Here is a 26,356-nt window from a genome sequence, read left to right on the forward strand (position 1 = left end):
GCTCGATTTTTTAAGATTTCAAATTCGAAACAAAATGGGTCATTTTTATCAAGCCAAAAATTACGGACAAATGGTCAACATATTTTTTTTCTCTTTAATAGGTGAGAAGACCAGACGTATGTTTATTTCGCCAGAATCAGAAAAGACAAACTTTGGCGGCTAGTAATGCAGATGTCGCTATATTGAACATTAATAACGGGAAAAACCAAATTGATCAAGAACGAATGTCCATGAAATTAGAATAGAATAGAGTCGAGGCCGAAATATTTTGGTGAAATATGGCGAAAGGAAATAAGCAAAATGGATCGAGAAGTAAAAAAGGCAAAAGGGTGTCTTTAGTAGCCGCTAATAGAAGGCCTATGATGTGAGTATGAATGAACAATAATTCCGTGAAACCTCACTTCAATGATATTCGATATAACGATAAATCCCTCTAAAACGAAAAAGTTAATAGACCCGCTTATAGAATCTCTAATAAGCGGGGTTGTGCCAAATTTTGTGATTTCGCCTACGTTTTTGCCCATTGGCGATCTAGAATTTTTTTGCTCGCCAAACATCATTGCGAATATGAAGATGATCGACAAAAAAGAAATTCGGCAATTTTTTTTTTTTGGCAAGCTAGACCATCGCGAGGAGGAATTCCACGGCCAATGAAAGAAAGCATTTATCTCAGGATCCTCTGTCCTATTCATGGCCCCCATATATGGGGGGGCGGGGGCCTGACAGAGCTCTAGCCCTGGGCAGGACGATTATAATTTTTTTGCTTTTTCACGCTGTAAATTAACTACAGAAGGGGCCTGTTAAAAGTCTGACCGAGGGGCCTGCAAAAGATCCCAGCCTAGGGCCCCGCTACAGGATGTGGGGGGCCATGGTCCCATTACATGTAAAGGGTCAGGGTGAAAAATGCCTTCAGTCCTTGAAACAGGATTTTTGAGGAGACTAAAAACCGAAGTTGGTTTTCTGTGGTTCCTAATTTCAAGGTGCAAATGCAAGCCAAGTCTCGCTACAGAGAGCAACAGGCCTACAGTGGTACAATTATTCAATCAGGGCTGCAACTAAATGCTTGGTCACCTGGGGCAACATACCTGGGGCATTTGGATGCCCTTTTGTAATGTTCAATGACACAGGTTTCAGAATGAAATTTGCGCTCCCCTCTGGTCTAGCGCCCGGGCACGAGACCTGCAGCACTTCCCCCCCTCCCCCAGTTGCAACCCTGTAGTCAATCCTTACACTTCACTTTTAGTTACAAAAACTGATGTAGATGGCAGCACTACACATTAGAAGCATCACACAGGAACAAACTGCGCATTATATTCACAACAAGTACATTCCGGCATATATCAATCATTAGAAATTCCGTAAAGGAATGGGTCAAAACACATCTATAGTACATTAGCCACTGGAATTGCTGTCTATAAGAATCAACCACTTATAAGGATTGAAACGAAAAACATGCTGATTTAACGTAGGAAAATCATCAGTTATAAGAATCAGAAAGAAAAAAAATTATCTCAATAGTGGGGATTTATAGAATATATTTTTGATCATTCACAAACATAGGCGTTCGCAGAATTTTCTCAGGGGGATTTCAGATTTTCCTTTTGTTCCTTCTAAGAGGGTTTTTATTTATTTTTTGTTTTTAGGCGATGGCAATAGTACAGTAGTATTACAGTTACAGAGTAGCATTTCAGTCAGTCTACTTTGACACGAACGATGTATAAGGACAACAATATACTATAGATGTTTAAACGAATTTAAAATTTTAGAAATTAAAATATTTAATAAAAATTGATAAGGCTTCTTTTTTCAGCTTTTACACTAAAAACATAATCTGGCCTGTAGGCCCCACTTCACTCCCTCCATACTACACTAGCAACTAGAAGAATAACGACAAAGATGAACACGATTATCAACCACTTATAAAAATCAAAATGGCTGAACAAAACGTTATTCTCATAAGCGGCGACTACTGTATATTCTTTTTTTTTTTTTTTCTTTGGCAGTTTCTTTTCTAGCCTGTTGGTTCTTTTCTTCCTGGTCGGTAATTTTTTTCCCTGTGCCATATTTTATTTCCCTAGGCTTCTGGGTTGCCATTCTTTGTTTTTAATGTTGTTATTGTCTGGAAAAAAATGTCACACAGTGGAGGTCGCTAGTAATAACAGGCTTTTGTATAGACTTCAGCAGAAAGAAACGATGTCACTCTCCGCTTTTCATACGAAGTACAAAAGCCTGGATAACCAGCAGAGATCAAGATGTTGTTTGGAAAGAAAATTCACATTCCTCTGTGGGGAATCGAGCCACCAATCTCTCACATTGAAAATGTCTGTCCTCTGTAGTTCAATGGTTAGAACACTCTCCCGGACAGTGAGAGATTGGTGGTTCGATTACCCACAGAGGAATGTGAATTTTCTTTCCGAACAACATCTCGATCTCCGCTGGTTATCCAGGCTTTCGTAATTCATAGACTTCAGCAATTGAATTAATTGGGACTAGTATTTTGGAGCTTTTTTTTTGCTCATCATACATTGTATCGTACATACCGTTTTCCCAGTACAGTATGTTACCCCTTGGTGTTTTTTTTTGGAATATTTCATTTGGAATTTGTTCTCAGGATTTTGTGTGGATTCTTTCGGATTCATTTTTTTATTTCCATTTTAATCAATTTTTAGAAAATTAGTGCAGGGGTGGGAACTCTGCGCCAATTGCGCCAAAACTAATATCTTGCGCCATCCTGCTCCAATAGCTTATTTTCGTATTTTTCTGCGCCAAATAGCGAATTTTGCTTCAGTATGCTCGGAATTTCGGAAAGGACGAAAAATTTTTTTTGCTCCAGCTAGCTACGAAACGATTCTTTCCGAGAAGAGCGTGTTTTATTCCACTATATCTAAACTACCGCCTTAAATTATCGGCCCCTCATCGGGCTTTCCATTGTGAAACCCCGATATTATCCGCGATCGTCGAACTGAAGATGGTTTGCAATGTCTTTCAGCGTCAAAGTGCAAATGCGAGTGTTTCCGTTTAAAAAAAAAAAGTCGCCACTGGAAGCAACAGAAATTACTGTAGTCGATCGTCATTGTGTTAAATCCCGATGTTTCGTGAAAAAAAATTTCATTCCGGGAGTAAAAAGCGCATGTCCGCCGAATTACGGATATTAGTTTAGAAACTTTGGCGAATAACGAGCGTTAAATCGTCAATATCGCCAAATAACGAGTGTCAGATCACCAATCTCGCCAGATAATGAGTGCTGAATCGCCAAACATCGTGTTGATTCTTCCGAAATTCTCTCCCATTTTGCAACAAAATCTTTTCAAGTATAAAAAAATTGAAAACTTATAAAAATGTTTTAGCTCATTTGAAGTGCTGCTGTTCAAGGCAGCAAATAGTGCCCTCAGTAAGCAAAAATCATCTTAAATAGGCGGGTGCAAAAAATTTTATGACCGCTGCTCTTTCAAACAAGGTGTCAAAAGCCTAAAACACCAAAAACAAAAATCAAGCTGACGAAAAGATGTTTGATATCAAAAGACAGTGCAGTTTTATTTTGAAAAGGGTTGAGGGTTAACGAAAATATTCTTGTTAATTTCACTGTTCCAATTTATAAATATCTGCTCCGAATCCCATATTTGCTGCTCCAAAACTGCTCCGAATCCTGAATCTTGCTGCTCCAAAGTGGACTTAGTCACTTCCCACCCCTGTTAGTGGTTATAATTTTGATCTTGCAATCATGTTTTTATTGAACCTAGGGAGTATTTTTCGCTCTCACAGTTGTATTATTTACAATACGTTGCCAAAAAATGACTTAACTACAGCTATTCCACTTACATTTTAAGGGTTCACCTCTGTCTGATGAAACCCAGAATTTGTTATCTCCTATTGAATTCAAAACTTAAACCTGTGATTTAGTAAGAACAAATCTTGATACTTTTAATGATGCTCGAACACTTAAAGCAAGGGCGTCGCCAAATTCTTATTGCATCAAATCCCCTGAGTTTTTGGACTTGGAATTTTAAAAAAAGTTGAAAAATATAAATCTGTAATGCTATATCCGTGTATAAAAATTTTTTTTTGGGGGGAGGGGACCCAATTTTTTTGGCAAAAAGGAGTTCTTTATACACATTTAACGGTAGTCACCAAGTAGTAGTAGGCCTATACTATATAATAGTATTTTATTGCTTATGGGTCGCAGGAGTTTCGGAAATGGGGGGTTGTACATATCCACTTATAATCTTGGTATAAATCCACCAGTGTAACTAACTTCGAAGATCAAAAAATTTGTTTATGAGGAATATTTAATAAATACTGTATATACTCATGTATAAGCGGACCCCATAAAATATGTGCATTTTACAGAAAAAAAATCTTATATTTTCATGCAAAATTTACAATAGAAAATGATTCAAACTTTTTAATCCATTTCTTCTGAGTCTCCAAGCTCATCGCAATCCATCAGATCATCATAGGGAGGGCAGCATCTTTGTTTTTATTCTCATCTGGGCTGTCATCGCCGTTGTTACTTTCAAAGAGAATATCATCTTCAGTTCTGTCGATCGCATTGCTGATGCTACACTTTTTGAAGGATCGGCGGAAACAGAATTCCATGCCTCATGTACCCATTGGAAGACTAGGCCAATACCAAGTTTTTTTAAGGCACCACTTTTTGTAGTTTCTTTATCATCAGAACTCATCCATTTGATCCACAAATTCCTCAAATAGTCTTTGAGAGGCTTGTTGATGCTCACATCTAAAGGCTGTACAATCGACGTTAGCCCACCTTGTATCAAAGTCAATGATCTTTTCAATTTCTTTGCCTCTGCTTTGACATTATTGGATCTGTGGGGTTTAAACATATCCCATACCAATAATGTCAGTTTCTCGAACACTGCTACAAAAATGAGTACTGATTGCTGGGGGTCAATATTTTCTCATCAAAAACTGACCCGAGTATAAGCCAACCCCCCCCCCACCCCCTACTTGAGGAACAAATTTTTCCACAAAAAAAAAACTCTGCTTATACACTAGTATATACAGTATTTTTCTTTACTTCAAAATAGGAGTTGCAAAGTTTATAGTATTGTTGGTTTTTTTAGGGGAGGGGTAAAAATATGGAAATTTTCTTAGTTCTTCATTATCTATCCATCTTTTTTATGTGGCTATCACAGAATTTTTATTTTAAGAACGTGTCACCGAAATCTTTGCTCAAATTGGGTCTAACTTTGAAGGAAAAAAATCATTTGTATAACATAAATGCATGGCGACACGAGTCAAGATTACTGTGTATTGATTTTAATTGCTGTTATTGTAGCATATTTAATTAGTCAAATTTTTTATATATATCTCTATTTCTTATTTAGGAGGTTACGAAAAACAAGTGAAAGGGAATATCAATTTCATTTCGAGGAACCTGTTGAGGTAATGTTAAAATACAGAATGTTTTATTTTCACTCAGACTGTGTATTGTTCATGGCATGATGAATAAAAGAGTAATTTAGGCAGCTGCCAAATTTCTTAGGAGCCAAGTATTTTTTTTTCCAAAAAATGGTCAAAATGAAGGGAGGTTTTCTTTTGTTTTGGTGACCTTCAAGTATTCCTATGTAAGATTTATAAATTTGGTGTTGTCAAGCTCAGGGTAATAATTTATCCCTTCTCTCTGGAGTCAAAGTGTTTAACAGGAGCAATGCAAGTTCATGCTTTCCCATTCAGCCCCAAAAATTTTGTTTTTGCTGGATACTTAAAAATCACTTTAAAATTATTTTTTTTTTAATTTCTTTTGTTAAAACTTTTAAGAGGGCATTTTTAAATAGCAAAATGCAGTGTAATTACAGATATAAGTAAATTGATGTTTCTATTTTTTTATTTTGTTTCTAGTCTTTGCTGATTTTGTGAGTTGTGTTTGTTTTTAAAAATTATTTGGAAGCTCATCCTGTTATTCTGCTGAACAATCAGTTCTTTGCATTAATATTCTTCAGCAGGGTGATTCACCACAGGAAGCAGCTAGTGGATACTCATCTGATGCAAGTTCACAGGCCCAGGGACAAGAAATTCCCAGCAGGGTTCCCGATGCTTCAAGACCACTGATGTAAATATAAGATTTATAGCTCTTTTCTCTCACCGCAACTCTTCAGTTGAAGTTGGCACATCATAAACTACATGCTTGTAAAAAAATATGTAATAAGAATTGTAGTGAAAATGCATTGTTGTTACCAGTGCTGCATATATTTACTGGATAAGTGTACTTATTCCCCCCGCCCTAACTCTGGAACTGCTGTAAGGCCAGTATTGCACTATAAAAGTTCTTTTGTGAAAGATCTTATATAAAATATAAGTTTGCCAAAAAAAAATATGACAGTGTCATAGTCATCTTGGGGGCCGTTCACGTATTACATAAGCAAATTTTTAGCCATTTTTGACCCCCCCCCCCCCTGTTAGCAAAATTTCGTCATCAGCTCTGTCCCACTGAATCCTAACTCATATTTTCATAAGGGGTGGTTGATTACGTAAGCATTGTCCAAACCCCCCTCCCCCCTTATCATCAAAAGTCAGCAAATCGGAAACTCCCTTCCCCCCCCCATCGATGATGACGTAATACTTGAACGGCCCCTTAAAGGTTTTTTGAAGGTTAGTAACTCTAAATATTTCTCTGAAATATTTCTCCTGAGTTCCCCCCCCCCCCCCCCCGTATGTATAACTTTTTAATGGTAACAGTGTAATAGTGTAACTTTGATATAAGACAAAGATAACTAATAAAGATGAAGAAAAAATTAATTTGAATAAAAGTTTTATAAAATGACTTTGTCAAAAATATTTATAGTGTGACACCAGTCTAAAGAATCTTTTGTGATGAAATTTACTTACATGTTTACATAAAATTTCCAATGAAATTGAATTTAGAAATTTCAAAAATGATATATTTTATGCTGAGAGAAAAGTGTCTTCGTGAAAGCTCAGTGTTCTTCCAATGCTGATCCATGAAACATTTCTCCCAACTCACATAGTTGCTATATAATTTTAGATTAAATTAATAAAGTACATTCTTTATTTTGGTTTTTATTTGTATTGGCCATCAGCGGGTTTGGGAATTGAGACGTTTACATGGAAAAGCATGTGAACCACAAAAAAAAATCTCAAAAATGATTTTACAAGGCAAGCAAAACACAGTTTTTAGGTATGTTTACATGTGTCATATTTACGACAACTGCAGAAACTAAAGGATTCTTTCTAGTAACTTGCTTGCTTTTACATGCTATAGTTCTTATTTTTCCCCTTTTTTTTTACTTCTGTTTAATTATTTTAACTGGTGTGCAAGTGTAAAAAAGTTGAAGAATGCTGATTTAAATAGTTATGTAATTGATTTTTTTTTCCTAACACTATGCAAGGGATAACAGCAAAAAAATTAAACATAATTTATGATGACTATATGGAATGAATATCCTAAAATTCCATATTTATCCGTCATTAGGTTGTTAAATATCCAGATAATATTTTACAATATAAATCTTTATTAGGCAACATCATATACTGGCATGTGCAGTACTGAAGAATTCTAACTTTAAATGTACTTAACCCTGTAGGCCTACTTAATACGACTCTGACATTAACCTTGGAATAAAAAATTCTTTTTCATGAGAATCTATCTTAGATGTTCAAGAAAATGATAATATTTGAGTCTCTTCAACGTTCTATGTGAAGTTTTCTTTTAAGTATATTTTTACAATTTGAACAGTTTTTATTTTGCTTATATTTTTTGTAACTCTGATGCATTTATATATAGGCGAATGCGAGTACCCACAAAAAGGACTTTTGCCTTTAGTTTACCTCACAGCCTTAATCAAACTCAGGTAGTATAAACATTTACATTTGTTCTCATGAAGTTTTCCATGTGTTAAAAGTGCTGTGATTTGTATTTGAGTTAACCTGCTATAAAATAAGTTATTGGTGTAACCCCCTTGTTATATAGTGTATTTTAGGAGTATAAAGGCAGTAATATAATGAAAATATAATGTAACTGATGACTTTGGGTTTTAATGTTAAATTTCTAACAGTGGATCTCTGGTAAAAGATGAGATACTTGAATGTGTGTTGTAATGAAGCACAATATAAAAGTTTTTAGTTGAAAATATTAGCGCCCAAGTGATGCAGTGGTGAAATGCTCGTCTTCTATCTTGAAAGTTACTGTCAGATTCTACAAGTTTGATCCAGGGAAGAACATCAAAAACAAGTTCTTTACCTACCAAGCCTGGGGGGACAATTAAAGATGGACACCTTCATTTCCCACCCAACTCCATTGGTTAGAAATTGTCATATGGCAATTTAACTGGAGTTGGTGTTTGGCAAAGTAGTAGTTGAAAATATTGAAAAATGGCTGAGAAGCACAAATTTAACGGGCTTTCTATGGGGAAAATTTTCTATTTTTTAAACTTATATATGCAAATTCTACATTTGAGGGCTTATCGTTTAAACATTACCACAAATGGAAGTTTTATCAAAAACAAGTATGAAAACATCATAAAAAATGAAGAATATAGGCAAAACTATTTATCCTGATACTAATGGGTGAGTTCAACAATAGTTTTTGTGATATAAGGAAAAGATATTTCTGTCAATAGAACCATGATGCTGTTGAAAAAAATGGAATAAAAATCTTCAGATATATATATAAATAAATATCGGATAGAATTTGGTGTTGTGGAAAAATCAGATGTACTCTTAATTAATATCAAAATTATATTGATTAATGAAATGAAAAGTTCATTTGAAAAATGAATGACATTTAAATGAAATGTTTCTGATAAAAAAAAGTGGGAAATCAGTAAACTTATTGAACCAGACTAGTTTAAAGACACATTGCTATTTTTTTATGCTTTTTTCATTTCAGATTATTTAACAAAACTTCTTTGACAGCATTTTTCTCCTCAAGAATCTCTAAAATGGTTTTTTCCCCCTTGTTTCTGTAGAAAAAAGACACTGCCTACAGTGACATCAGTGAAACCAGTCAGGAAGGTATAGTAGTAAAGATTCAAGTACCATTTTTGCCTTGAGTTGGTTTTATATTATTAATCCTTTAAGCGGCAATTAAAAATCACTGAACCCCCCCCCCCCCCAAAATGTCATATCTGTTTTTAATGATATAGGCTTTCTTCCGATTTAGCAGGTGCAAATTAAGGAGAATAGGGAAAGTTTTCCCATTGATAAATCAATTTAACAAAATATCTGGGCTTGTCTGTGCTAAAATAGGAGCCTTTTATCGAGGTTAAATGTCTCATCATTACCGCTTAAAGGGTTAAAGATTTTCTTAATTTTTATGGCATAAAAATTAGAAAACCTATGACTTTTAAAAGTTCTTTTACTTCGTGGTTTTCCTTCCAACTTCAAATGTCATTTTTAATGTCAATGATGTTATTAATTATATTAAATTATATTAATTATTACTACATTCAATTATATTAAATGAAATCAGACAGAAACAAAGTAACTCATAATAAATTTTCTTACATTGGTCGAATGAAAATGAAGAGTATTTGCTAAATGATTCATTCAAAATTATCGAAATACACCATGTTTGCCAATATATAGATTACTCTTCCTTCCCTTTTATGTGCCTACCTCTAGATAACTAAACATTCATTTAATAGACAACTGAGTAACACTGATTTAAATTTAGTTATCTAGGGTAATACACCAAATCAAGCACTAACCTAATTTCCATCTTGTTTATCAAACCTACTTTTCGTGGGAAAATTTTTTCTCAACTATGATAATATAAAGAATTGATATTTGAAGTTAGAATAATATCTGTTTCTGTTCTTTTGCTATTATTTTATTTTTTACAATTTTTTTAAAATCACCCTTCTCATACAGAAATGATTGTTTGAGCTGCATCAGTGTATAAATGCAGTAAACCATGGAGCACCTCTTGTCACAAGTCATAGGCACTATAAATTGATTGGGGCACTGATTCTAATTCATTATAAATTTTGTTCATTTTATTCGAACACTATAGGTCATAGGAGGCAGTATGGTTGTTTCGGCACTTTTATCTAATTGGTGCTAGGATTTTTTTCCCACTGTGTTTATGCTGCCTTTGTAAGGTGTCCTGTGCTTTCCTCAAATGAATTCAGGGTGCTTTTTTACAATCATCAGGAAAATGGAAATTTTCGACGGAAAATTTTATCCAAGCATATGTTTGCTTTTTATTTCTCTTCTTTTACACATATAGCTTACATGCTCACATCCCATAGAATATACCTTCGCCTTTATTTTTGCTCAGTGACACTTTTGAAATCATTTACATTGGTAAAAATATATTTCAGTATATCTGAACTCACTTTTAATGCACAAATTTTGCAACAGTAATTTTTTTTTTTTTTTTTCAGATTCCTCAGTCTCGTTTGTATCTAATCAGTATGCTCATCCCAAAGAGGCAGAAAAGGAAAACACCATCCCTCCTAAGCGACGCCATACTATTGCCAGTTTTACTGAGAGTTTCAAAGCATCTAGTCACAGACCAGACATAAATATACCAGTGATTGCATCCACTTCCACTGCCAGACCGTATGAAAATCTAGATACACCAGCTTTGCAAGAAAAAAGAGCTCCTGCAGTTCGTAACCTGATAAGTAAATTTTCGTCTACTAGTATTCAAGAAACTCCAGTTGCTAATGTAAGTCAAAAGTCAAAATCCCCAGAGAAGAAAAGATCATATAGTTATAGGAAAGAAGATATTTTGATTTCTGAAAATGAAGATCGTCCCGATATTTATGCCTCTTTTGCTCAGTCTGATACTGATCTTGTTCCAGATAGTGAGGAATCTGATGTACCTTCAAATTCCCAAATAAATCTTGTCGTAGAGTCACAAAATCCCTTAAAGTCTGTCACAGAAAAGATGTCTCTGGCAGAAGAAATTTCTTTAATTAAGTCTCATGTTGACTCTATTAGAGGCAAATCTAATATTGAACAAGCAGATGAAGCTTCAAATGCTGCTACGGAAGTGTCTCAAAGTAGCAATGCAACTGCTGTGAGTGTTGGTAGAAAAAATAAAAGTAATTTACGTAAAAATATGAAGAATATTGCGGAAGAAAAGATGTATACAGAAAAAATTTTGAATACCACAATAAACAGTGTAAAACCCAAAAGTCCATATTCAACTTTACGTAGAAGTACAGCAAGAACACATCTAGCTGAAAATACAATCGTATTACTTTCTCCTTATAATTCAAAAAATATTGGTAGACAAACAAGTTCTTTGAGGACTATAAATAATTTAGGAAGTGATGGTGGGAAGCAGAATAATATATCAGTGCATTCTCGTGTTCAAGAACAATTGTCTGAGAGCCTTGATAGTGCACCTGACTCTTCAGATCTAGAAGGATCAATATCTCATCGTGAGCGAAAGACAATGTCAAAAGTAGTTGAAGAGCAAGATGATGGTGATGATGCAGATGAATTTTTTGCATATTCTGATCTTGATGACACGCAGTTTCTGGACATTCAAATTCAGCCGCCTTCTGTGAAGAAAAAAAAGTTCTATCATCCTACGCTTAAAGTTGATACTTATTTAAAAAGAAAAATGTTGCCAAGTGATATAGATTTTGAAGTTGAAGAGGTGAAGTATTTTTTTTTTCTGTCTATCAAAAAAATTGACAAAAATTTACTGCCATTCACCTAGTTGTTTTACTTCATTCTAATGCATGACATTAATATCCCTTATGTGAAAAGAAATGGAACAACAGTTACCCATGGGGGAGGAACGAAGGAAGTATACATCTTTCATATATGCATGAAATACAGTAAAACCTGTCTTCAATGGAACCTGTATTAAGCAGAAACCTGTCTTCAATGAAAAAAAATTGTGGTCCCGTGATTTCAATGCCAAGATACACATTAAAAAACCTGAATTAAATGGAATCTGTCTAATCTGGAAACGAAAAGGAAAATTGTACCCTTTAACGGAAAATTTCACACAAATACTGTGAGTGTTTTGAGACCAAAGGATCATGCAAAATGTTGAAGTGCTGTACCGAAATTTTTTACTCGATCTATGCTTGCAAATGCGAGTTCTACATCATCAACCCCTTAGATTAGCAAAAACCGTTTCTGTACTTTATGCAGTGGTTTGATAAACCATATGTATTGAATCAGTTGCTTTCTGAAATTGCTACAAAATTTTTTGGAAAAGCAGGCTTTTCCACGGGAGAAATCAGTGCAACGGTTAAATTTCCAAATGATATGCAAGACTTACAAAATTGTATGCAAGCTCTATGCATTCCGTGATTGCAAGGCTGAGCTGGGCCGTAATTAATTAGAGAGAGGGAAAGGACGTAAAACTCTCTGTCCTGGTGGCAAAATTTATGGGTTGACAAATTTTAGGTGGGAACAAAAGCAATTATAAAATCATTGAATTTCACAGTGGTAGACAGCAAAATCATGTTGCTGTCTTTCTCTTTCCCCTCACAAAATTCTTAGTTACGGCCCTGATGCTGAGTATTACATAAACATAGACGATAATGTACGAACTGAACCTAACACAACAGACAATGACACCCCAATTCAAAATTTTTGTGGAAGTTAAAAAGAATATAAATGTCGTTATTTTAAAAGAAAAACAGAACTTAATATAAATTATACCAAAACTTAAATACAGTATTTAGTAATTATAGACTAATTATTTATTTATTTATATTCAGTTATTTTAAATATAATTAATTGTATCTTCTATTTTCAAATTTATTTTCAATTAATTTATTTTCATATTTTATTTCAATTACCTATGAGATCATTACATGATTTTACACATTATATCAATTGAACCTTTATTAAATGGGAACCTTTGTTCAATGAAGAAAATCTCTGTCCCTTGCGATTCCGTTAAAGACAGGGTTTACTGTATTATCTTTTCTTTGCAAATACTGTACACAACTCATCACTAAAAACCATTTATCATTTTATCTGAAAAGTTGTGTGATTTTTGTAGTAGGTGTATACCCCAAAGCAAAATATGCCAAAATCTGTCACTTACCTTGCAGAACAATCTGGAAGAATTTTAAGAAAAAGTTTATCTATTATGGTGATTTTTACAGAACATTTCCAGTTAGTCGGGGGGCTTGTTGAAGAACAATGCAAAACATTCTGCTTTGGGGAGCATATATCCTGCCATTGTTCTTCAAATTCTTTGAAATAGCAGTCTAAAAACTTTTTGTAGCAGTTAGAAAGTTAATATTTTTTTGCAATAATTGAATTTCATTTGGATTTTTTTTTAATGCAGTATCGTAAACTGGGGTGACTTTGTGCTTTACTGCTGGGAATTTTACTAAAGGTAGTCTCACACATTCCAACTTTTGATTTCTGGTTAAAAAAAATTATGAGAAGAAAGGGACTGAGTTTCTTTCATGTGGCAAATAGTTGCGGGGGGGGGGGGGGGGACTATGTGCCATCACTTATTCTCGCCATTTCAGTCATTTAAAATTATCAATAATTTTATTTTTAATTTAAAAAAACATTTTTATTTATAATTATGATGATTTTTATGAAAAGTTGATATTCAGCCACTGAATATTCTGTATTCGGCCAAAACATGAACCAAATGTTCAGTTATTTAACCCAATCACTATCTGTTCCATCTGTAATTCTTAATGCTATTTTGTTTGGTTCATATTGCATTAATTTGGCGTAATGTTTATTTTAGTTGGTGTCAGTGGACAGAAAGTTCTTCGGGTCTGCTCCTAGAAAGCGGAAACCTAATTCTCCTGTCCAAAGAGCCAGAAATGGGCCAGGTATATATGATGAATAAATTATGATGTTTTCTAACTTTTTTTTCTGATTTTGAATTTTATTTCACAAAATTTCTAAACTTTGATATAAGCCTAAACATTTAAAGAGTATAAAATATATTTCTTTATTAACTGCTTGTTATATCAGCTGTTAATTTGCTGACCCAGTCTCACTCATTCTCAATAATAAATAATGAAAGAAATACTGTGAAATGCCTATATAACTATACCTATAGGACTGGAGAAATGTATCATTATATATGAAGTATATTTACACTATGAAAAAAATGCATTGGGATCATAAAGTAATATAATTATATAGGCGATTATTCTTATAGGGAGTACCATTATATATGTTTTTCACTGTATTAAAAATCTTCATGATGTGAAGGATTAAACTCGTGAATTTCAATGTACATGTTTTTCCCCTTAGACATTCTTTAGAAATCTAATTAGCTGTAACTGTAGAAGCCTTCTGGAACTCACAGTTATAGCCTCATTTCCTTGCATTGTCTTTAAATACCAATAGCAACAATTATGGAAGTAGTTTTTATCTAAAATTACTTCATAATGCTGGATGAAAAGACTGGTACATTTATAGATGCTCTTAGTTAATACACCAATCTTAGAAACTTAAGAGATGCAGAGAAAAGCAATTACAAAATTGTAGAGCATCATTAATTTTGTACGAAATTCAACACTTAACAAAGTAGAATAAAATTGAATAAATATGTCAATTCAAAGCGAGTTCAATATGTTAATTTTCCGTGAATCGGGATATAAAAGGTCATGTTACTTATTTCACACAGCAGTTTATAGCATGCTATTCTGTTTGCCCCATAGTGATCTAGTTTGCAGTGTACATCATGTGCATATTTATGTTGATACATTCTCCCAACAAAATGATATATTGTAGCCAATAGTAGATACATTAGTTGCCATCTAAAATGTATAATTAATGATGTGTTCAAGTATTGCATTTAAACCTTTTATTCGATATCAGTGTACATCAAATGGTTTGTGTTCTTTTTATTTCAGAGATCACAACTATTGAAGATATATTGGTGTACAAAATTGGAGGAATGTCAAGAGATATGACAAGTATTCTAGATCTTGAAGTAGCACTCACTGTTATTCACAATGTTATTGAAGAATTCAGGTAACTCTAGATAACATAATATAAGCTATTCTTACTGTATACCCTTATACAAATACAACGCCACAACAGGCAAAATACCCAATGAGGTGGCTGAGAAAAAGATGCCCATAAAAATATGGATGTCATATATTTCCAAAAAAAAAAAAAAATAGCAACCCAATTAAAACTGCAATTAGCAAAAATTATAATCAATATATACACATAATAAAATACTATTCAATGCCCATAAAGAATACTTATGGTTGTCTTATTCTAAGTATGGATAGCTTCTCGATTTACCCCAACATGTTTATCGTATTTCTTTTTTGTGATCAATGTGTCAATTGTGTTACAATTTACTACCTCCGGGGGTAAGCTATTCCATTTATTAACAACCCTATTAGAGAAAAATTCCCTGCGACACCATAACCTTGCATTGTCCCTCACCAATCGATACTGGTGTTCCCTTGTAAAAGCAATCCTGCGTTCATCCAATGTAAACATATTCAAAAAATGAAGTCTCTCTTCATAACTCAAGCCCAGTGTGCCAATAAGGACTCGTGTAGCTCTTCTCTGCACCCCTTCAACCAAGTCTATGTCCCTCTGTAGGTATGGTCTCCAAAACCTTACGAACTAAGCCTCGAAAAAGCGGAAGAATGACTTTAGGAGAACGCGAAGAGACCTTTCTTAAAATGAGACCAAGTATTCTATTCGATTTTTTGACCACTGCTGAACAATGTTCAGAAAACCCAAGCCGCTCCCTCCTCAATGAGAATTCCCAAATCGGCGACTCTAGTTGCATCCGGGATAGTGGCACCATTCAACTCGTAAGAGAACCGTGAGTTGTTCGAAACAAAATGAGCAACCATGCACTTATCAACGCTAAACATCATGCTCCATTCATTTGCCCATGCTGCAATCCTGTTTTAGTTGGTCTGGAGCAACTCCCTATCGTTTTGATTCCCGATTACCCCCATTAGCTTAACATCATCTGCGAATTTGCTAGTAACCCCATTGATACCCTGATCGAGTTTATCGATAAAAAGTAAAAAAAGTATGGGGCCAAGGACACTTCCTTGAGGAACTCCACTTGCGACGTTTGTCCAACCTGAGAATTTCCCGTTCACCATAACTCGTTGCGACCTATCTCTTAACCACGATTCTATTCAATTCAGCAAGTTGCCCCCAATTTTAATCTCGTGTAAACCCTTCAAGAGTTTACCATGTTGGACCCGATTGAATGCCTTCTGGAAACCAAGGTAAACAACATCTACATTTTGGCTCTTACCCAAAGCCTTAGTCACGTGATCATAGAAGCACAGAAGGTTAGTCACACATGACTTCCCCTTCCTGAACCCATGCTGATTATCCGACAATACATTATTCTCGTCTATCCACTTCACAAACTGCCTTTTGATGATAATTTCCAAAATTTTTGAGAGGGAACTCGTCAAACTCACTGGACAATAATTGGACACCGCCTCTCTACTATCCTTCTTAAATATCGGAGCAACATTAGCAAGTTTCCAATCCCTTGGGATGATCCCCTCAGCAACACTACTCCTGTATATCTGTGCGACTGGCCCCAACAATTCATTAGCACATTCCCTGAGGACCCTGGATAGATATCATCTGGTCCTGGTGCTTTGCTTGCACATACATTTCTTAGAAGATTTAGGACCTCCACGTCTTCTACTTGAATATCGTTGAGGGTTTTATTATCCCATGCAACACTCGTATATCGAATATCATTACCTCCATTAAAAACTGACGCAAAAAAGTCATTGAAAGCACTACACATTTCTACATTGCTCTCTAACCTAGAGTCTCCTATCGAGAGAGGGAGGAATATTTCTTGGCAAGGAATATTTATAATTCTAGTTTTTTTTGTTTTTTGTTAATCACAAAAAATCCTTTTATGCATATTTTTTTTTCATTGTGATCAAAGTAAAATTTTAATTATATATGCAGTGCAGTGTAATAAATATGAAATGAGATATTTTGAAAAAATTTTCAAACTGGACCCATAATATGAAATTATATGTATTATTTATTTTATTTTTTCAAAAAACTGCCAAATGCTAAAATCTGATGTCTTTCTCATTTATAATTTCAGAAATAAAATATCAGGTTTTGATATCTGTTTCAAGTTACAGATATGCTATGATTTTTAAAATCCTATGCTGAACAATTTTGTTAAGCATTATTGGCCACAAAGCAGAATGTTTTACATTGTTATGCAATGAGCCCTCAGCTGACTTAAAATATTTTATGGTAAAAATTCACATAATAGTGTTTCCCCACTTTTCTTTCAGAGATTGTTCTGTGGCGTATATAGCAGCTTTTGATGCATTCTGCTTTGGCAATTGTTGGAGGAGCTGCTATTCTTTGTTGGGGAAGCAATGAATTGGTTTTACTTCATTGTTAGCCTTTATTATGCTGTAGCACTTTCTATAACGTGCTGCAATTAAACAATATTTTGGATTACCTCAAAATCACTTATTTTAGATTTTGTGGGAGCATAGCAATACTTATTATATTAAGACACTTGAGAAAACAATGAAAATTCACTGTCAGCTGAAAATTGAAGCTATCTTCTACATTTTCTTATCATTTTTGCCCATTCAGTCATACTAACATGCCATTGTTAATAAATTTTGGTAAAACATTCCTGTATTTTGCATAAAATTGATATCCACATAATAACATCATTTATTGTTTGATTAGTAGGATCATTTCTTTCTTTCTTTTCAGGGAAAGTACAAATGACTCTAATATGGTGGATCTTTTAAAAAAGTATGAAAAAAGCTTGGTGAAAGATTTAACTGATGTGGTGAGTTTATGTGTGTGTTTGTGTATATATTTTTTCATCATAATTTCATATCATATTAGAACATTATTTGATAGATCATGTTATATTTTAAGTTGATGATGTTATGTCACATGGTGATTTTTACAGAATAGTCTCAATGAATTTGCTAGTAGTTTTGCAGTATTTACATGGAGGCCACTGTGTGTTCATGTGGTGATTGTGCTGGACTCTTGTCCTGAGGATTCAGGTTCGATTCCTGTTGCTGGCTGAATAGGTTTTCTGTGGTTTTCCAGCTTGAAGGTGCCAATGTGAGTCAGTCTTCTATTTGGAAAAGTCTCTCCGCAGAGAGCAGACAGACCTACAACATGATAATGACAAAACATGAAAATACAAACATTTTCATCTTTACTTCAGAAAATGGGAGACAGATGACAGCATGAACACGAAACAAGCGCAACTCAACAACATAAATGTGTTAGGGCCACATATACACTCGGAACACGTATTACGGCATGTGTTGATTTGTTAGAAATTCTGCACAGGAATGTGTACGAGGTGCATGTATGGTTTAGTAGTAGTAGTATTTACATGGAACCACTCACAATTATGACAGAATAATCCTTGGTCCATGTTGCATTAAATTGGTGTGTGAATGCTTAACAAATTGCAGTACTTTTTCTGCAAAGTTCAAAGGCATGTAGTGGTGCACATACAATTCCATAATGTATTCGCAATGCAGGCTACATTGGAAGATTGGCTCACATTCGTGCCTCAAAGTTGGAGCTGATCTCCCCATTAAAAAAGTCTCGCCACAGAGAGCAACAAGGCTACGACAATACAATTATTCACTCATAGTTTGAAAAATTGATGGCAGATAGAAGCACTACAGACAACAAGCATTACACAAACAAATTTCACGTCAGGTTCACAACACATACACACACACATTGCAAGTTGTACCAATTCATTAGAAATTCCATAGAGGAATGTGGATGAGGTGCTTGTATGGGTTTAGTAGTAGTGCAGGCTACAGGATCGATCGCCAACATACAATTGGAGTCCAGGAGAAAGTTCAAATTGGATTATATAAGAAGCCTCCAAAAGTCAACTCACAAATTGAAAACAATAGAAATACTTGGTAAATATTGCTCATAAATGCCAGAAGAAATTATTAAAAAGTGTTATTGTTTCCAATTGTAAGAAAAGTACTTCATTGCTGTTTCGCTGGCTTTTCATTACCTTTGAATGTTCCCCTGAATTCTAATCGTATGTTGGCTCTCAATCCTACTGCCCAGTACATTTACAAACACTCACTGTTTGACAGTGTACTCCATTAAATTCCTCAGAGAAATGCTTAAAGGAGTTGTATGGGCATTTTAGTGATGGCAGTAGTATATGTCTGTGTGTATTGCCTGCACACTACTAACATATTGTGGAATCATACATTCCATATGTCTCTGAATCTTGCAGCAATGTTAGACATTTGCTCACTATTTGATGCACCATAGCTGAAGGATTATTATGTCATAATTGTGAGTGGTTATATGAAAATCATGTCGAATTAATAGCAAATTCATCTAGTTGGTTCTATTAGAATTGCCTTGTCATATATAAGTTCCCTAAATGACTGTACAATCATTATAAGCATATTTTAAGGCAATGTTGTGAGTCAAAATAAATGTATGTGATTCATATTTTTCTTATATACAGTCGGCCCCCGTATTTGGGGGGGTTAAGTTCTTGAGGTGACCACGAATACAGAAATCCGCGCACAACCGAAACCATAAGTTTTTTTTTTGTATATCTCATTTATTGAACATCAGAACAAGAGCAGGGTGACGTAGGGGTAGAAGGATATGTAAAAGAGGGTGGAGATGTTTTCTGAAAGAACATTGTAATTTCTGTTTGCCGTTTCTTCTTCATATCATCAATTGTGTTGGAGTATGTTGATATAAGGCTTCCTCTACTAATTTTTCTACAGAACATACTATAGAAGGATCTATGTCATGAAAATAATCTATTGCTGATTTTTGAACTTGCGAAGCCCTTCCACTATGTTACACATGGTGAACTGGTCTTCTACTTCTTTATCCTGATCTTCATCTAGTACAGCTTCAGTTTCAGGAGCAGTCATTCAGCTGCATTAATTCCTCTTCGGTTAATGCCTCTAAATTGCTATTAATTAGCTGTTCAACTTCTATATCCATATCATTGAACCCTTCTCCCCCACCTGTTTCGTTAACGTGACAATGTGTTTTATAATTTCTTTGGAAATTTTCTAGCTGCGTCCTGGTTAGCAGAGGCCTGATCGTCAGTGATTTTTTTACATTGCATAATACAAATCATTTCTTAAACCTATGAAACCAACATTTACTTGCATAAAGTTCTAATGAAATAGACATTTTACTAGCTCTTTCCTTTATAGAGGAGTAAAATTTTTTCCCCCTTTTCCTTTATAATATTACAATCAATTGGAATACCTTTTCTGTGGCAGTCTTGACCCACAAAAAAAACAGCTTTTTCTGTATGAGAAACACATGGATGCCGTAGGCAATACAAAGTTTTCGCTACCATAGGTGCAGCTACAACCTCGGCTGATTGAATTTCAGATTCTTTTTTCTTCATATATCTCACTGTAGGTTCATTGATTCCATAATGATGGACAACAGCAGCAAATGATTTACTTTCTCCAAACATATATAGTCAATAAATTGAATTTTTTTTGTAAAGTTTTCACTTTTTTTGTCTTTTTGAAACATTATCAGCAGCACTAGAAAAATGAGCCATCCCAAACACGTAAAACTCAAATTTTGTAAACAAAACACGTGAATGATGATTGCTGAGTGTTGGCAAAAAAAATTTTCAATGAAGAAAAAAAAATGTGAATACGGAAACCGCGAGTACGGGGGGGGGGGGTTGACTGTACATTCAAAATTAATTCATATGTACACATTTTTGTGCATATGATGTCATGTATATTATTCATATAAAATATTTAATAACTGTGCTTTATTTAGATGCACTTGTTCATTTAATTGGTCATTAATTAAAATAATATTTATTATTGAAAATTCATTCAAAATAGAATAAATTATTTTCATTTTCATACTTTTAGTAAAGATTGGTATGAGTGCCCCAGATTTCCCCTATAAGCTAGACACAGGCTGCGACTTAAAGCCCAGAGGTCTGCAGAGAGCCTGAAAAATCTGAAACTGATATTTTTCAGAGAAATTGCTCGAAAATCAAATTTTAACACGGAAGTACAAACATTTACACACACACACACACACGGTAGGTCCATAAATTATATATTCAACACAACAAAGCATGATAATCCGTCGTTGACAGAGCAGCTGGAGTTGGACATGCAGGGTGATTCAGAAATGATCATTGGATTTCAAAGTAATATATTTCAAAAAGTATTACAGATAGCAAGATGGATATTTTCTCGTAAGCAGCAGAGACATTTCAAATTTTTTTCCCACTACTTATAAGTGCTCTGTGTGTGTGTCTTCCTTTCGTTACACGCCACACATATACATGGTAGTCCAATTCCTGCCTGATACAGCATGTCAGTAGCCTATTGATGTTTGTAAAAAGTGGTGGTAATTTGGTTCTTGAGTTCATTCAAAGTAGCTGGCTGTGGGGGGCACGTACACAGCATCTTGAATGAAACCCCGAAGGAAAAAGTCACAAATAGTAAAAGATCAGATTAGATCTTAAAGGCTTGTCTGATGAAACAACAACTGTGATCTATATTTTCTTTGGTACGCTTGTTGCACTGAAACAATCAATGAAGATGTCGCATATTCTGATGCACAAAACACTTTTGAAATATTGAATGTTTGGGGAATAATTGCTTCTTCATGCTCTGTTTACTATTAAACAGTACAATTTATATGTTTTAAGTTATATATTTTTTTAAACCTGATGATTATTTTAATAACCCTGTGTGTAATGAGTCATTTACCTTCAGTAGCCTAGGCCCCCCTTCCCCATCAAACCTAAATTCTGCCTTGATCGATATCATAAGTTTACATTAAGTAATGCAGTATTTTGGCCACTGATTAATCATTGGCTTTTTGCTAGTAAAATTATACCTTAAAACAGCTTACTTTTTTATTTATATTTCTAGATCAAGAAAGCTGTGGAATTATCCATAACAAGGAAAAGAAACAGTCAAGTAAGTTTCAAATTATCTCTCTAAAGTACAAGGTAAAGTAAAAAATTATCTTCTCTTTATTGTTTTCAATTTATTAACACAAATGCTGGTGTTGAAAAGGTAAGAAATTTTTCTACTTAGTCATTCCTTTTAGATGCTTCTAGTCCAGTCGTTCACAAGCTTGTGAATTCCCTCTGAAAAAAAGTGTTTGGCTGAAGCTCCGACCATTTATTCACTGTTTCACACACACACATCTTTATCCATGGAAAATTGACAACTTCATAAAGCCTCTTTGAGCAGTCCAAAGAGTCAGAAGTGGTGAGATCTGGGTTGTAGGCAAGGTGCTTCAGTATCTCAAAACCCAAATAGGTAATTGTTTCAATGGTATGGTCAACCTTGTGTGGACTCGCATTGTCATGCAATAATAAGCCTTGGTGTTGAAGTCATCTGCCAAATATTTTAAAGCAAATTATATCAAGGTATTCATAAACTGTTGTGTTGAAAATGCAAATTTTCAGATATCAATATTAAATTTCATTTTTCTAACCCTGGAGTACTTGCACAGTAGAAAGTAAAAAATGTATTTAGAAAGCATCAGAGAAGTGCCACACGAGGACTTTGGGGGCTTATGTTCTCTGTTATTGAAATTTTACTTTTATTCAGTTTTTCGCTATGAATTAATTTTACTTATGTCCATAGTCTTATTATAATTACCAATATCATTCATGCGATAAGTCAATATACTGTATTCTGTTATGTAATCTTAGATGAAATCAGTCAAATGTTTTCTTTGTCCTTTGTTTCTTTTTCGTAGCTTGAAAGATCAATTCGTGAGCTGTCAAAAGAAGTTGGGGTTAAAATTGACAGGAGGATAATGTATGATGTTTTTCAATTATTGAAAGTATTTTTACTAAGGGAAAAACTTCAAAATTTTCATTTAATGCTATTTTTTCAACCAAAAATAATTTAAAAAATTTCCAAAAAAATTTAAAATTTTAAAACTGAAATTTCGATGTCTTTCTTTTCGGTAGGCATTTTTGGTTTTTATTATTATTCATCACATGCATTAATTCCTGCTCTGAGATATATTGTTTTGTATGCCATAAAAAATGAATGTAGGGGATTATCATCTGACCACGAGATGACCCCTCTCCTCATTTTTACGAAGTGAATTTCAAAATTATTGTAAAAAGAAAAAAGAACAATGATTTATCATATCTGTTGATGAAAAGGGATGATTCTCCTATCAACAAGTCATTAATTATACTGCTTCCCTAGTTGGTTTTTTATTGACGTGACATTGAAACAAAACACTTATTGTGACTATACCCTGAACGTGAAGTTTGGATTTCATCCCTCTTGAAACCACTGCAAAATTGTTTCTGCTTTACAATAATTGGCAGACCTCATCAGTCTGTTTTATCATCAAATTTTTGCGGATATATTCATCTGAATTGTTACTACTAATCTATTATGTAATGTAAGCATTTTTTACTCTCGTGGAAGAGGGGCCCCTTTATTTTTGAGGTAATAATTCAAGTAAAAAGCTTCTAGAGTTGATATAGTATGCTCATATCTTCAGATCAGTGTCTCTTAAAGTGTGCATCATGACTACTTGATGTATCAATAACCTTTGTTAAGCACCTCACTGAGAGCTGGAGATATTAATCATTTATGCTTTGAAGCGGTTATTTTATGTGAAAATATCTACTAAAATATTCTGGGAAGCTGCAGATGAATCAGGAATTGGGTAAAGGAGCTGTGGGTGACAAAATTTTGAGAAACATTGTTTTAGATGCTTATTTTGTTCTTTTAAAAAAAAACAAAAAAACTATTTAAACACTAAAAATTCTCTAATTTTAGGCTCCAGTCTGAGCTTGTGGCTCTACATAGAGAGGAAGAAGAAAAATCTACATCAGAAACAGTTTCTTCTGTACAAAATAAATGAAAAAAAATGTGTTTTCAAGCAAAGGTTATTTTATTCACAGAACTTTATTATTGAAATACAATTTTTCTTCCTTCTATTATTTCAATTTTCAGGTCCTAAATTCTTCAGTTATGTTTCTTCATTTTAGTTGTTTTTTTTATTGATGTGACATTGAAACAAAACACTTTTTTCAAGACTATTATTATTTATATGAAATTATGTAAAAGTATTTGGCTGTGACAAAATATTTAAACAAATTTTCACCAGATGTTTTGGTCACTTACTTTCAATACAATTGATCCAAGTTCATATCCTGACAAAGACATGGAAGTTTTTAAGCAACCATCTATAATTAACTTTGAAACTGTTAGCTGGCCCCAGTTTGATTCGCCGCTGAGCATATAAAATACACTTCTTGGCCAAAATAAAAGTTTCACTTTCTGACACAGATAAATCGCCTTAAACATGAATTAAGCACACATTCATTGTGACATTTACTTAATGAAGTCACACAATATTTCCACATTTATTTTTGGCCATATATGCATAAAAAAAATGTATCACCAATATCTCTTTAAAGGATCCAAGAAGAGTTGAATGAATCCTTGCACTCTTGAGTCTTGCACAATAGGTGCAGTAAAATATGGTGTCTGGGAATTTACCTAATTTTCATGATTTACCGTGTTGTAATTTAACTTTTACAGTCAACACTTATTCCATTATAATTATTGGTGTGAAAGGTACCAAATGTTTTCTTATTTATGCCATGCTAATTTTTATCCAATGTAGCAACCTCCTACGAACCAGATCATGGCCTACCACTCTGTCTCAAAAGAGATTTTAGCAGGTGGTCCAGGTCATGCTGGGAAATGCGTGTGTATGTGGTGTGAACCTAGTGTGAAGCTCATTTCTGTGTAATGCTTGTATATAGTGCTTCCATCTGCCATCAGTTTTTCAAACTATGAGTGAAGGGTAAGGATTGAATAATTATATCATTGTAGACCTGTTTCTCTCTGTGGCAAGACTTTTTGACGGGAGATTGGCTCGCATTTGTGTCCTCTAACTTCAAGGCACAAATTTCTGGAAAACCATAGAAACCCCAACTTCAGCCAACCAACAACCTCTGATTGCGTGACGGTGGGGTGTGAACCTATGTCATCATGATGCGAGTCGGTTACTATGACCATTCGATCATCACAGTGGCCAATGTAGGGACCTGTAGATATCATTCAATCTATTACAATAACCCAACTCAGCTCCCATTTTTTGTTCGTTTTTTAAAAGAAATGAACAAAATCTGTCATCTAGTGTGTTTGACATTGATAGTTTATGTTGTTAGAAGAAAGTGTATGAAACATAGATGATTTGAGAATAAAGCATTGTCACTTATACGGATAACCTGGTGGTTAACTAGTGTCATCATTTGAACCAGGTCTAACAATAGCCAAGCACACTGTGGCTTCATAATGAATCATTATGGGAAGTTTTTCTGCATAAGAAACTAGAGAAAACTATTCAAATTGTGAAAGGGGGTCTCATGTCTGGGAAGATTGGCCCTGTTGCATCTGATCTATGCTGCTATGCGTAGTGTATGAATTTGAAAACTCTTATGAAAACTATTAGATGAAGATAAATCTACACACTTTTCAATAAAAAAAATAGCATAAATGGTATATAAATATTCAGCTTTTGAAGGTAAATATCAGGTCTTGAATACAAGTTTTCACTGAAAGCATATTATTCTTGTCTTTGATTTATGTGTAGTTAAAAAAAACTGTTTCATGTAACTTTCACGCTCAACAGAATACTATAAATTCGCCAAATTTTAACTCGGACATCCTCCAGTCTCCTTTATTTTTGCTTATTGATGTAATCGTATCTTTTTTTCTCAGCTAATTTTTTCTCAAACCTTAAATGCATTTTGTTTAAAGAATTGAGGGGATTGTAACATTCAAGGGGTTGATCTTTTTCTTTCTGAAAATGAGCTTGAATTCCCAATTGCATTTTAGATGCAGTATCCTGCTAGAGAAACACTACTTGTGTTGACTTGAAAATTACAAATTCATCCTTGCTCCACTTGCCTTTCATTCGTAATTTGCAGCTTTGATTTTCGGGTGATGAAACTGATCGCATTTGCTGCCCATGTTGGCTAGTATATTCACAAAAGCAGAAAAAATTGCTACTGAAGGGAGTCCCTCATCGAGGGGTTGGTGCACCAACCTCTCGATAAGTATAAAAAACAAGCCTGCCGTTCGGAATCGGCAATAAATTGTAGGTCCCGGTCTAATTAGCCCTTGTGTGCAGAAAATGACTGTGGTGCGACAAAAATGATCAAATCACAAAAGAATTATCTGCATGCAACTTCTTTTTTTTTTTCAGTTGGCTAACTTCAGGGGCGTTGCCAGAAATTTCGTTCGGGGGGGGGGGGGGAACCAAAGTGATAGAACAATAGATTTGGCCATCTTTTTCCCTTTTATCGGTCATTTTCTCACATTTGGGGGGGGGGCAGACCCCCCCAAGTCCCCCCCCCCTTGCTACGCCCTTGGATAACTTGATA

At 34.4% G+C, this 26,356-nt stretch overlaps 1 protein-coding gene across 2 annotated transcripts; it reads left to right on the forward strand.

Annotated features, from left to right (window-relative positions):
• The first annotated feature begins 132 nt into the window (after positions 1–132).
• LOC149076994 (uncharacterized) lies at positions 133–25,633 on the forward strand. Of its 2 annotated transcripts, none has more exons than XM_089244723.1 (12): positions 133–364; positions 5,349–5,406; positions 5,964–6,073; positions 7,766–7,832; positions 8,949–8,994; positions 10,368–11,596; positions 13,676–13,763; positions 14,799–14,919; positions 17,653–17,731; positions 21,846–21,893; positions 22,687–22,748; positions 23,736–25,633. In XM_089244723.1, exons 1-12 carry the CDS (start codon positions 279–281, stop codon positions 23,818–23,820), a joined length of 2,079 nt encoding a protein of 692 aa, XP_089100849.1. In that variant the 5' UTR covers positions 133–278; the 3' UTR covers positions 23,821–25,633. The 2 variants fall into 2 exon arrangements, with proteins under 2 accessions (XP_089100849.1, XP_089100850.1); XM_089244724.1 differs by having other exon boundaries at positions 146–364; positions 5,967–6,073; positions 23,736–24,067.
• The last annotated feature ends 723 nt before the right edge of the window (positions 25,634–26,356 follow it).

This window comes from Pholcus phalangioides, unplaced genomic scaffold (assembly GCF_987345545.1).
Source record: "Pholcus phalangioides strain wild (caught in Gottingen) unplaced genomic scaffold, Ppha-v1.0 ptg000015l_1, whole genome shotgun sequence".
NCBI classification, from domain to species: Eukaryota; Metazoa; Arthropoda; class Arachnida; order Araneae; family Pholcidae; genus Pholcus; species Pholcus phalangioides.